The sequence below is a fragment of the Artemia sp. Qi Xiang Cuo genome, chromosome 19, assembly GCF_049724085.1.
Source record: "Artemia sp. Qi Xiang Cuo chromosome 19, ASM4972408v1, whole genome shotgun sequence".
Classification (NCBI taxonomy): Eukaryota; Metazoa; Arthropoda; class Branchiopoda; order Anostraca; family Artemiidae; genus Artemia; species Artemia sp. Qi Xiang Cuo.
Window position 1 is genome coordinate 59,903,541 of NC_142812.1, and position 13,548 is coordinate 59,917,088.

Below are 13,548 nucleotides of genomic sequence, written 5' to 3' on the forward strand. Positions count from 1 at the left end.
CCTCGTGTCTAGACGTTGGAAAACGTCCGTCCTAGACACGGTCACGCTAGCTGGTAGCGACTTTGACGGTGACCACTCGCTTGTCATGTCTAGGTTCAAAATGAGACTTAAAACAGCATCAAAGTTGCCTAAGAAAACCCAGAGATTCCAAGTAGATCTCCTTAAAGATAAAGACACACGTATGACCTACATCGCGACTCTACCCGAACAAATTTCGGAAATCACGTCGAGCTCTCCACTTATCCTGCCCGAGAAAGATATGGACAACCTGAAGACTAGCAGCACAAATATCACATGTAATGTCACTCATTTCACACTGGGTACCAAAAAAAAAAAAAAAAAAAAAAAAAAAAAAAAAAAAAAAAAAAAAAAAAACAGAAACCTTGGATAACAGACGAGATCATCTCTCTCTGCGACGAAAAGTGCCAACTCACGAACAAGTACGACAAGGAGAGAAGGGACCGATACGAGCAACTCAAACGGTTTGTGGAGAAGGCCATCCAACGTGCTCACCCAGTTTTTTTTAAAAGAAAAATGCGATTAATGTGAATCAGCCCTCAAGAAAGGAGACTACCACATGAGGCATAGAAGAGTGCGGGAATTGGCTAATAAGAAGGACATCAAGGCGCGTTCCCTTCTCAATGACCATGGAAACGCAATACAATCCACAGACGGAATCCACTCTCGATGGAAAAAAAACATTTTAAAAATAAACTGAATTCAATCATACACCTTGACCCAACAATTCTCGACAGATTCCACGTAAGTTCTACAGATTACCCAAGTCCTACCCCTCTTCGCTATGAAATACAAGCAGCTTACAGAGACCTGAAAACAAAAAAGCTGCCGGTCCTGATGGAATCCAGCCTGAACTCCTGAAAATAAACTGTGAACCACCCCTTGAACTTTACCACAAAATTTGCCAAAGCTGCTTGGGAAAAGGTCACTTCCCCTCACTTTGTTGCGAAGCGACGATAGTCCTTCTACATAAGAAGGGCTCTAAAGCTGTTTGTGACAACTACTGGCCAATAAGTCTTACCAGCCACACCGCTAAAATTCTCACAAGAGTCATGCTCGGGCGTATATGAGCCATTTCCTCAATGGTCATTCCTGAATACTAAGCCAGCTTCCAACCTAATAGACCAACAATTGATCAGATATTCACTGCCCAGCAGATCATGGAAAAGTACAGCAAACTTGGCCGCAGCATGTACCACCTTTTCATAGACTTTGAATAAGCTTTGATCTCATATGGAGAGAAGGTCTACGGCACATCCTTCTTCACTTTGGCATCCCATCCAACGTGATCTCTCTGATCAAAGATGTGTGTAAGAAGTTCAGAATCCGCGTCATGACTGGAGAATATCGAAAGCTTCAAAACCTCTACTGGCCTGCTACAAGGTTGCCTACTATCATCGGAGCTGTTCAATCTCTTCCTACAGGCAGCCCTTTCACCCGCAGACAACCCTTCCGGCGCCCTTGTCGGAAGAGTAGTGGCAGATAAACTAGCATACGCCAGTGGCATAGACCTAATAGCTGAGTCCCTTCAAGACCTCTAATCCCAGGCTAACAGTGTTGACTCGTCTACCAACCTCTTCGGGATGGCCATCAACACCTCAAAAACGAAAGCCATGCACTGCTCACGCAAGCCCGATTCACAGGTAAATCTCAGCCTTCAGCTTGGTGGAGACATCATTGAGTGGGTGGAAGACTTCACCTACCTAGGGAGCTTACTTACTACTGATAACAACCAACTCAAAGAAATCAACAGACGCCTGAAACTTGCGAACTGCAGTTTTAAAGCCCTAATGCCCATCTGGTCCCGATTGCCATCTATGCCTGTGAATCCTGAACGTCTAAAACAGACGATCAGTGTTGCCTATCTGCCTTTGAAACCAAATCCCTACGACGCATCGCTGGTATCACCTACCACGACAGAGTATCCAACTACAAGCCTGAATGTCAAACTCACAATACTGGATAAAATAAAACTATAAAAACTCAAATAGCTAGGAAATACTCAACGCATGGCTAGCACCCGTCTTCCAAAGATAGCCTTCGATGGACGAGTACACGGTTCTCGCCCCAAGGGTCACCCCCCGAAGAGATGGAAAGAAAACTTTTCAACCTATAAGCACCTGCAGGAAGCATATCAATGAACTGGTTAAACAAGAGGTACCAAAACGACCTTCGAGGACGGATGGAACTTAAGTCAAAGTAAGCCATATGTACCAGGCAGGTGGAACACTAGCGAACGTTTAGAGATCGGTAAAACTGGTGACTGCTTCATTTATGACCATGCAATGTCTTATTGATATCATACACCAACAAATGAATAAAATAAATATATTTCATCAAATTTTCATTCTCAGTTAGTGTAGGAACAAGGGTTCAATTGCAAGCACAATGGACCTTCTGTTGTTAGCACAAATCGAAAAATGAAATGAGCATTTGAAATTTTTCGCGTGCAAACCAGTCCCCGTTCAACACAACCCCTGTTTAACTCAAATCCCAATTAAATCAACCCCCTTACAATCCAACCATCATGCAACTCAATCCCCTTGCAATTCAACTTTATTTTTGTTTGAGTTGCACGGGGGTTAAATTAAACGAGGGTTCAGGTACACGTGCAACTTTGAAATAAAATAACTATTACTTGCTATTTACCTTGAATAATAAATTCGAGAAACAGTAAAAAACTTGAAACTGGACTAATAAAAATGTATTATAATAAAATTGTAATATGTGTAAAATTTCATTACAATAAAAAGCGCATTGTGCATAGCAAACGCAGTTGTTTATGAAAGTAAAAAATGAAATGATTATTTTCCACGTCAAATTTTCTCAGGGCCAGTCTGAGTAATGTCATTTCGCATTATGAGTTCGAACGGTTCCTCTCGAGATATGATATCGAGTTGGCTACAAGAGGCAGGTTGGCTACAAGAAAATACTAAAAGGCCTACAATGATTAAATGACAAATTAATTTATAACTATGGGCACTAATTTAGGAGAGCAGGGGGCGATTGTCCCCCTGGATATTGGAGAATCTCTTCGTTTTGGTATTATAGTTGAAAAAACTTAACCCCCCCCTCGACTATAAAAATAACCTTTATTTTTGTCGCATGAAAAAAAAAATCAACCCCTCAATACGTCTTTGTGAATTTGCACCCTCGTTTATAGCAATTTTCTTTTTTTTAATTATACACATACAATAAAGCCTTATAAATAGTAAAATAAGGTATTATATATTTCAATTTCTGCTCTAATGAGCCCTCTTCTGATATTCTGCGATCATTAGTTTAATGCAATCACCCCAAGCGAAAAAAGGGGGAATCACTGCTATCCATGCAAAGAACTTTGTTTTGCTGCATTGTTTTGTAAGCCTCCATTGGATCTCCATCAATGTAGCCTATCTTTTATCTGACGTTATGTTAAAGTTCCTCAAAAATTGATTCTCAAAAAGATTCTCAAAAATATTTTGACAATTGCAAATTGCTGTTCTGTTAAATTTGAATAATGGTTCTAATGTGTTAATCAGAATCCATTGGGAACGATTCTCACTAGACAGTTCCTTAGAAAACTAGACAGTTCCTTAGAACGTTTCTAAACTTTCGGTTACTACTGGTCGTAGTTCGCTCTATACTAGGACTCTGCAGCTACAGTCCTAGCAGTCCTACTAGTCCTGCAGCTACAGGCATGATTTGGATACTTAGAAGATAATATGTTTTACAAAATGCACTACTTCTCTTCTGGGATTCTTGAAACATTAAAAAAAGCATGTTTTGGCATCAAATTTGTTTTTACTACATCATTGACCCCCCTCCCCCAATGTTTCTTAAGGTACTAAGGATATTAAAATAAAGATATCTTTTACCCCTTTAATACAAGGTTTATTCATACCTGAAAACTGCGATTAACTAACATATTTCTTTTAGTTGCTTAAAAATTATGAGGTTTATGAAGTAGTACCACATTTTTGTTCGTTCTACAAACATTGTGCCGTGAAAACAAGGAAGAAAAACTAATTAGTTCAATCCAATTTCAAATTAATTAGTTGACAAATCAATTAGTTGAAATTCGTCCGTAAAAAATCAAACACTAATAATATGTTGATTCCCAAAGACAACTACGCTTACACAGGAAAGCTATAGCTTCTTAAGCTGTTTGATGTTATACGTACTTGGCTTATGTTTTACTGATTTTTCAACCACTGATCTTTTTTTCAGTTTGCGGTCCAAACTGCATAACTCCATACGGAGGTCTTAATCATTAACAACTGAATTCCCGATTTTGTTCTCCTATTTTTAAGACACACACGGTTGTGTAAATTTCCCTAGCCGAGTGGTTGGCACGCTGGACTTGGACTTGTTAAAAATGGCTCTTTTGGGTCTCTGTGGGGTTAAAAGTATCAGGCACCCCTTCTTTCTATTACGAGCCCTAAAAATACAAGTGAATTGTTTAAACAATCGTCGAGCCCCCTTTTTTAGACGCGTTATTTTTTCAAGAACTAATAACCTATAGTAGGCTACGGAGAATTTCAGGTTATGATACGATTTTCTAAAGTTGGTCTGTAGTCCTAACACTACCTGTATACTTTCCAAGGTCAAATTCAAGGGGGGGGGGTGATTTGTAGGTATAAACACCCGCCCCCCCCCCCCGAAATGTTTATCCGGCTCGTAAAAATGTAAAAAAAATGAATATAAACAAATTTTTATGCGTTTTTAGAAGCGTATTTTTTTTTATTTTTACCTTTTATCAAATAAGTAGGTTATACACCCTAAGAGGTACTTCCCTATGGATGGCATATCAAACTCCCGGAGGACTTGTAAAAATGAATCTTTTGGGTATCTGCGGGTTAAAAGTATCAGACACCCCCAGTGGCGGATCCAGGATTTTTTAGAGGGGGGGGTACAAAATAGGTTATCCAACAAAGTTGCGTTACAAGCAAGGTTAGTTAACGCAAACTTGCGTTAATTAAGTAAATTACACTACTTTAGACTATTTTAGGGGAGCGCGCCCCCTCTCCCCTCCCCTGGACACCCCATCTTTCTACTACGAGCCCTAAAAATACAAGAGAGTTGTTTAAACAATATCTATTAAACAGATCAATATCGTGGAACCCTTTTTCCTTTTGCATTATCGCTTTCGAAATGAACGAATTGCGTCGTTAATTTACACTTTAACCATGATTTAACCTTTGGATTATAATCTTTAATTCGACAGAAAACTTAACCAGTTCCATATATTTACTGATTAAATATTTATTTAAACCTTTCTTGAATTGACTCAAAGATTCATAGATAAATTACAATCTCAAAAGCTCAAAGATTAACTCTTTTGGGGAATGTTTTCTTGTATTACAAGTGCAAATATTTACATATAATAACTTTTTTGTAATGCATTTGATCGAAAGATATATTATTACCAAGTAAACAAGTAATGGTGTTAATGATGACAGCCATTTGAAAATAGCAGGCCATCCCAATCTTTTATCATTTAAACACTAAAAGAAAGCATATATTGAAACATAGGCTCCATATTCTAAACATGGGTAACATTCTTGTCTATATTCTCGTCTAAAGAAAACAGCATAATCAAGGCTGCAGCGATAGCTGCAGTCTAGTGAAGAACGAAGTTCAGCCAATAGTAACCGAAAATTTTACACGTGTAGAAAATAATTATCGGGTAAAAAGAAATATCATTTGTAGCTATTATTTCGATTACTCTTAATAGTAACATGTTATTTTGAAAACAAAAAAATTCACGTGAATTTTGAAAAACAGCCTAAAACCCAAAGCCATATCTAGGGGGTGTTGAAGGTTTAACCCCTCCCCACGAAATTGTTGTCTAACTTGTATAAAATGTATAAACACATTTCTGATACGCTTTCAAAGTTTTATTTGTAACCCCTCTCCCTGAAAAATACCCCCCCAAACAACAAAAAAGCGATAGATGATATTTGGAACAACAGAAAGGTGACTGACTTTTCATATGGCCTAGGGCTATATCTGACTATTAGGGAGGGGATTGGGACGTTATTACAACTATTGTATTTGAAAAGAGCATTGAATGGAGAATCTAATGGTTTTTTTCCAATAAAATTTCTGCCCTATAATATACCTTTACTGACTATTCAATGAACCTAAGTGAGAGAAGCCCTTTGATTTATCCAATTAGCGTGGATCGAGAGGACCCCCCAATGATGTGGAGAAAAAATATTAAATATCCCATGCCCTTTGACTATCCGGTAATGGACCCCTCTTGCCCCCCCCCCACCCTCAATAAAAAATGCTGGAGACTCGCCCCTGGCTATTTTTTGTATATGCAATTTAATTCAAATATACTTTGCCCCCCCCCCAAACATGTGTATGTGCCCAAGCCGTGCGCATTTAACCCAGAACTCTTTCAATGATTAATTATAATCTTTCACAAAACTTTTGAATCTCCTAAGCGTAACTTGTTCATAAAAAGTACAAGCATAGACGACCTCGGGGCTATATACAATGTATTGCTTTGAAATAAACTAGCCTACGTGCTGCCACTAGAAAGCACTAATGCCAAAGGTGAAGGGGGCTATTTGCAAGGCCGTCCCCAGAGGGGGGATTAGGAGGGTTTGAACTCCTCCAGAAATTTTCTTTTGATTCGTAAAAACGTAACAAAAATGGATATAAAAAAAAATTATATGCGTTTTTTTATTTTTTTTCTGTGTAACCCCCCCCCGGAAAAAATCTGAGTAAAACCCCATCCGAGAAAAAAAATTATGGGTACGGCCTTGGCTATTTGAGACCATAGCAATTTCCCAATCGATATTTCAATATCTAAGCCCTGATAATATACCTGCCTGTAATAAAAATCAAATTTAGGGACATGATAAAAATAATAATTTGATAACTTAAATAAGAAGTGTCGAGAAATTCAAGAAAATTTTGGGTTTCTGGAGGAAGCTCTCGTCTCCTATTTTTTTTATCCAAACTCAATATTTACCATCATTTCCAAATAATCTAGTAAATGCAATAGCTCAAAACTCTTTTTTGTACATAAGACTGTTTGGATTTTGTAAAACTGACACAATTTCTGCTATAAACAAAACAATAATAACTTCCTTCAATACAAACATACCACAATCTTTTTCAGTAGCACAAGACATTCCGCTGTTTTTCTTTCCAATTATCCCATTAGTACATTCTCTTTCACGCGTGGTAATTAATTAAATAAACAAAAATAATAAACTACGCCATCCTTCCTTGCTTCTTTTCAAACTAACACTAAACTGGAGAAAGAAAAAAAAACTGGAAACCGGAGTAAACTAACAGTAAGACCAGCTGTGATTGGTTAAATCACAGAGCGGGAGGTGTTTAAGGGTTGCGTTACTCATTTCCAAAATAATGATTGAGATATAACCTTTTTTCTGATGACTTCAGAATATAGCTTAAATACCATGGATAGTCAAAACAAGCCCAATTTTTGGAATCGGTTAGGTGGAAACTTATACAATCTTGAAAAATTTGAAAAAAAATTGAAAAATTGGGAATCCAATTTTCCATGAAAAAGAGTTTCATTTGCAGTTTGGTATTCAAAATAAACAAATGTGGGTAAAATATCAGCAAAAAAAAAAAAATGTTGAAAGCATTTAACAAAAAATGGTTCAAGCAGGTGTCGTTGTCTTCGGGAGTCAACAGAATAGCAATGTTTTAATTTTTACGGAAGGAAAAGCGTTGTCAAACTTAACTAATTAGTTTTGCTTTATTTGTTTCCACGGTTCAATGTTGTAAAACCGATTAAATTGGGGTACTGGCCAGTGTTGCCAACGCATCGAAATAAACTGTACCTGTTTTCCGATTAAAATTGCACCGCAAGAAAGTAATTGGTACCACAGGAACAGCAAGTTAAAAATAACAATAAGAAAACTTTCAATAAACTAAAACTTGGAACAGATATTTGAGTCAAAAAGGAGCAAGTAAAACCTAAATGTACCGGGAAATCTGATTGTACCAACAATTCCCAAATGTACTACACTGTGCTGGGACCTCTAAATTGTACCAAAAACGGTACGATTGTACCGCGTTGGCAACGCTGGTACTTGCCTTAAAACTACATAATTTTTAAACAACCAAAGGAAACACCGCGGTACTTGGGAAATTTTTCGGTTAGCTTGCGGAAACATAATTATTAACTAACCAAAACGCGAATAATTAGCGGAAACGCAGCAATTCAGAGGCGAATTTAAAAATCGGATCTTTAAATTAACAAAAAATGAAAACAACATTTCAAACTTCAAAATATAATACCAAACTGTAAGATACAAATATAAACTTATTTTCCAATAAACAGATTAAAGAGGGATGGACTGGCAAAAATCCAACAGAGGATAGAATTAAGGTAAATTGAGTTGCAGTCAATTTGTATTGTACAAGTAACAATATATATTTCATACACAGAGGGGGGCTTCAGCCCCCCCCCCCCACCCTGGCTGAATGACGCTGCCTTATATTTTATATTTTTGTTTTGAGATTTCTATTATACAGCATTGGAAGTGCCGATTACACGAGTTTAGCCCCCCTCTAAAGTTCAGCTTATGGGGGCCAACGTCCCAGTTCCCAACTTAGCCTCAGAAGTCCAGAATTTTCATTCTCCCAACTCAACTACTTTTTCTAACAGGCCATCGTCTAGGATTTTACCCCAATTTTACCAACTAAACAGATTCAGGTTTAGAGCAACAGCAGTTAGGTCACTATTCATAGGCAGCGCGACAGCGCTGCCTAAGTAAAGGGCACTAGCCCTGATTGGAAGGCAACTAACACCCCTTCCACGCCCACCATTTCCCCAAACACATCCAATCAAAATTTTGAGATAGCCATTTTGTTCAATGTAATTGAAAGTTTTGGAAATTATATCTTTGAGTAGGACACTCCCCCCACAGTCTTCAGGGCAAGGGTTATAAGTTATGTCCTTGGGGCATATAAGGTTTTTATTGAAATCTTTGTCGTAGAAACTTGAAAAGGTCTCATTCGATTGGAAATTCAAAGGGCTAGTGCCCTTTGTAATAGCTGAAAGGGACTGAAGGGCAACTAACCCATTCTCACGCCCACCTTTTCCCCAAACACATCCGATCAAATTTTTAGATAGCCATTTTAATCAACTTAGTTGAAAGTTTTGGAAATTAGGACCTTGAGGATGACAACCCCTCCCCCCGACAGCCCTCGGGGCAAGGGTTGTAAGTTATGAAAGGGGGCATATAAGGTTCTTATAGTAAGCGTTGTAGAAACTTCAAAAAGGGGTAATTCAATTGGAAATCGAAAGGGCTAGTGTCCTTTTTAATAGTCAAAAGTGATTGAAGGGCAACTAACCCCCCTCTCACGCCCACCATTTCTCTAAACACATCCAATCAAAGTTTTGAGATGGCCATTTTGCTCAAAATAGTTGAAAGTTCTGGAAATTATACCTTTGAGCAGGACACTCCCCCCACAGTCTTCAGGGCAAGGTTTTGGAAATTAGGTCCTTAAGGATTGTTCAACAGAGTTGAAATTTCTGGAAATTATACCTTTGAGCAGGACATTCCCCCCACAGTCTTCAGGGCAAGGCTTATAAGTTATGCCCTGGGGGCATATAAGGTTTATATTGAAATCTTTGTCGTAGAAACTTGAAAAAGGGCTCATTTGATTGGAAATTCCAAGGGCTAGTGCCCTTTTTAATAGCTGAAAGTGACTGAAGGGCAACTAATCCCCCTCTCACGCCCACCTTTTCCCCAAACACATCCAATCAAATTTTTAGATAGCCATTTTATCTACTGTAGTTGAGTTCTTTTGGAAATTAGGTCCTTAAGGATGATAGGTCCTTAAGAAGTTATGCCCTGGGGACATATAAGGTTTATATAGAAAGCGATGTCGCAGAAACTTCAAAAAGGGGTAATTCAATTGGGAATCGAAAGGGCTAGTGTCCTTTTTAAAAGTCGAAAGTGATTGAAGAGCAACTAACCCCCCTCTCACGCCCATCATCTCCCCAAACATATCCAATCAAAATTTGAGACATCCATTTTGTTCAACGTAGTTGACAGTTCTGGAAATTAGGTCTTTTAGGATAATAGCCCCCTCAGAGCCCTCAGTGCAAGGGTTTCAAGTTATGCCCTGGGGGCATATTAGATTTATATAGAAAGTTGTTGTAGAAATTTCAAAAAGGGCTCATTTGATTGGAAATTGAAAGGGCTAGTGCCCTTTTTAATAGTCGAAAGTGAGTGAAGAGTAATTAACCCCCCTTCTTACGCCCAACATTTCCCCAAACACATTCAATCAAAGTTTAGAGATAGCCATTTTGTTCAACGTAGTTGAAAGTTCTGGAAATTGTGTCTATGAGGATGACAAACCCCCCAGAACCCCCAGGGCAAAGGTTGTAAGTTATGCCCTGGGAGCATATAAGGTTTTTATAGAAAGCGTTGTCGTAAAAACTTCAAGGGGGCTCTTTCAATTGGAAATTGAGAGGATTAGTTCCCTTTTTAATAGTCGAAAATGATTGGAGGGTAACTCAACCCCCTCTCAAGCCCACCATTCCACCAAACACATCCAATCAAAATTTTCAGATAGCCATTTTGTTCAACGTAGTAGAAAGTTCTGGAAATTAAGTGTTTGAGGATGACCCCCCCCCAGCCCTCAGGGCGAGAGGTTTAAGTTATGCCCGGGGGGCATATCAAGCTTTTATTAAAACCGTTGTCGTAGAAGCTTCAAAAAGGCTCATTTGATTGGAAATTGAAAGGGCTAGTGCCTTTTTTAATAGTTGAAAGTGATTGGAGAGCAACTAGCACCCCTCTCACGCCCACCATTTCTCCAAACACATTCAATCAAAATTTTAAGATAGCATTTTGTTTAACGCAGTTGAAAGTTCTGGAAATTAGGTCTTTCAAGATGACAACCCTCCTCACAGCCCTTAGGGTAAGAGTTGTAATTTATGGCCTGGGGCATATAAGGTGTTTATAGAAAGGGTTGTCGTAGAAACACAAAAAAGGCTCATTTGATTGGAAATCAAAAGGCCTAGTACCCTTTTTTATAGTCGAAAGTGATTGGAAACAATAATAATTATTATTATTATTTTTTTTTTTTTAGACCAGGGCACTTCGTAACGAAGGAGTTGTCGTAGGACTTCGAAAAGGGCTTGTTTGATTGAAAATAGAAAGGGCTGATGCCCTTTTAATAGTCGAAAGTAATTGGGGGGCAACTAATCCCCCTCCCACGCCACCCTCCCATTTTCCCATTATGTTTAAAAACTAAATGTTGCCTTAAGATTAAATCAAAATACACGGTGTTAATGCTAATTCCCAATAAGGCATCTCAGCAATATCCCAAGAACGACTGTGGTTATTATGTTCAAATTTTCGGGACTACTTCTGCTCTTAAAATTTAACCAAATCAAAATAGCGTAAGTATATCCAAGCTATCAAAGAAAGTAAACAGATTTTTTTGCGAATGGTATCAAGTTTTCTATTTCAGATCAACTAGAGGAGGTATGAAACTAAATTAAACACTACTATTTGTGTCCAAATTTTTAAAAGGGTGTATGTTGTTAAAAATTGCTAAAACAAATTTCTCCGGCATACAAATAGAAGGCCAAACTATAAAGTCTTAAAAAAACGAAAAGATTTAAAGTATTATTTTCTTTTTCCCCGAAAAGACTATGTCAATATAAAACGAACAGAAATTTAATAAGAAATTTTTTTTTCAAAGTTTTTGAAAAAGAACTGACTTTTTCTGAAAAAGAAACTTTTTTCAAAGAAAAGTAAAGAACTCCATTAAACCAAAAATGAGCAAAAACGAAACCCAAAACGAACAGAAATTACAATAAATAACCGAGTCAAACTCAAAACGAGCAGAAATTAACATGAGTTGGGCTCAAAACCCCTATGCCTTCCCAAGGCCAGAAAATAATTTGCACTTTACTGAAAAAATACAAATGAATGTGCATTGTCAGTTTAATATACATATACACTGATATTTAGCAATGAAAATGTTAATATTATTTGATTTATTAAAGTTATAAAAGTAAAAACATTTATGTTTTTACATAAATGATTTACATTGGGTTATACATTAAATTTATGATTTACATTGTGGCGTGTGGCAGAATACATTGGAATTATACAATTTGGGGTATATATTTGCATATTAAGGAGGGAGCAGATTACCCCCACCCCCTAATGTGCAAATATATAGCTCAAATTTATTTCTAGAGCATTATATTTTCATCTTGTTTTGGTATTTTTCATTAGGATTAACCTAACTTCACTTCTTGAGCGTTGGTGATATAATACATAAGTAACAAGTTTTACTTTCCCCCCACCCACCCCCCAAAAAAAACAACTGGATATACCCTTAATGTGTATGTTTCTCCTCCCTTCCTATCATAAACTTCACTTTTGCTCCCTCCTGTGAAAATGCCACTTGCTGTAACTGTTTTCTTACAACATTTTCAGAATATCCTTCATTTGTTTTAGCTTTAAACAGAGCACACTTTATTAATGACAACATTGAGCATTATAACCCTAAATAGAGCATAAAGTACAAATCTTGGCGGACTGTTAAACCTCGTGTGTAAATCAAGTCCTAATCGTTTATATCATTATATTCCATTACGTTATATTTATTTATGTTCCTAAATGGTTATTTCATTAAAAACCTAGAAAGTCTAATCGAACCAAATTTTCCATTTTGCCATTTTTTTTTTTTTTAACAAATCCCTAAATGATTCAGGGGTGTATCAAGGGAGAGAGTCACCTGGCCTAAGCCCCTCCCCTAAAGACAATTCTCAGACTCACAAATTGGTTGTAAAAATCGAGGTAGAGACTATTCCCCTAAAAAAAGTAGTTCACTGACTCACAGATTGGTCTTAAAACGCAGGCAAAAAATCCTTATCCCCCTCCCAACGGTCAAAATTATTCGGTAAAGGTTAAGAATAGCAGTTCTTCAGAAAGAGCCATTCTAAACTAAGAGAGACATTTTATATTGCTGATTTTATGTTCACTTTCATGAGTTTGTTAGCGTTTTTGACTATTAATCCCCAGCCCCCTTCTAACTGTCTCGTAGAGCCTTAGACTATATTGAAAAAACTGATCAAAACTGATTTAAAAACAGATAATTCTCAGTTTGAAGGAAGCACTATAATAATAAACTTCGAAAATCCAGTTTTATTTTCAAATTCGGATTATTTTATATTTTGAACCAACGATTGATGAGAAATAACCACACAAAAAAAAGAAAACCAATAAAAATAATCATTTACCTAAAAAAGAAAGTAAAACAAGTAAAAAATCAGTGAGGTTTTTTATGTAGTCTATGGCTCTATTTGGTCTCATGAGGAGTAAGGGGGGGGGGGTGCTGGGTTGCACTTGGTCACGGAAGCAACCATTATATTTGGAAATAGTGTTGAATGGTATGTTATTTCACTTTTATTGTTAATGATTTTTACTTCAAACTAGGAAAGTAGGGGTGAAGTTGCATAATTCTCAAATAAAATAACAATATTTCACCTTTCGATAAATAATGCAGATACACAGGATTTTTTTT

The 13,548-nt window shown here is 37.2% G+C and overlaps 1 protein-coding gene across 2 annotated transcripts in view; it reads right to left on the minus strand.

The window, feature by feature from the left end:
• LOC148941069 (uncharacterized) overlaps positions 1-13,548 on the minus strand; it is a 74,317-nt gene that overhangs the window by 27,761 nt on the left and 33,008 nt on the right. Inside the window, exon 1 of one of the 2 annotated variants that reach the window (XM_089104845.1) lies at positions 7,121-7,238. The exons of the other annotated variant lie outside the window; for it this stretch is intronic. Within the exon in view, the coding sequence (XP_088960971.1) occupies positions 7,121-7,148 (28 nt within the window). The 5' untranslated portion in view covers positions 7,149-7,238. Of the gene's footprint in view, positions 1-7,120; positions 7,239-13,548 lie in introns of those variants that run through there. 2 annotated transcript variants of the gene reach the window in all.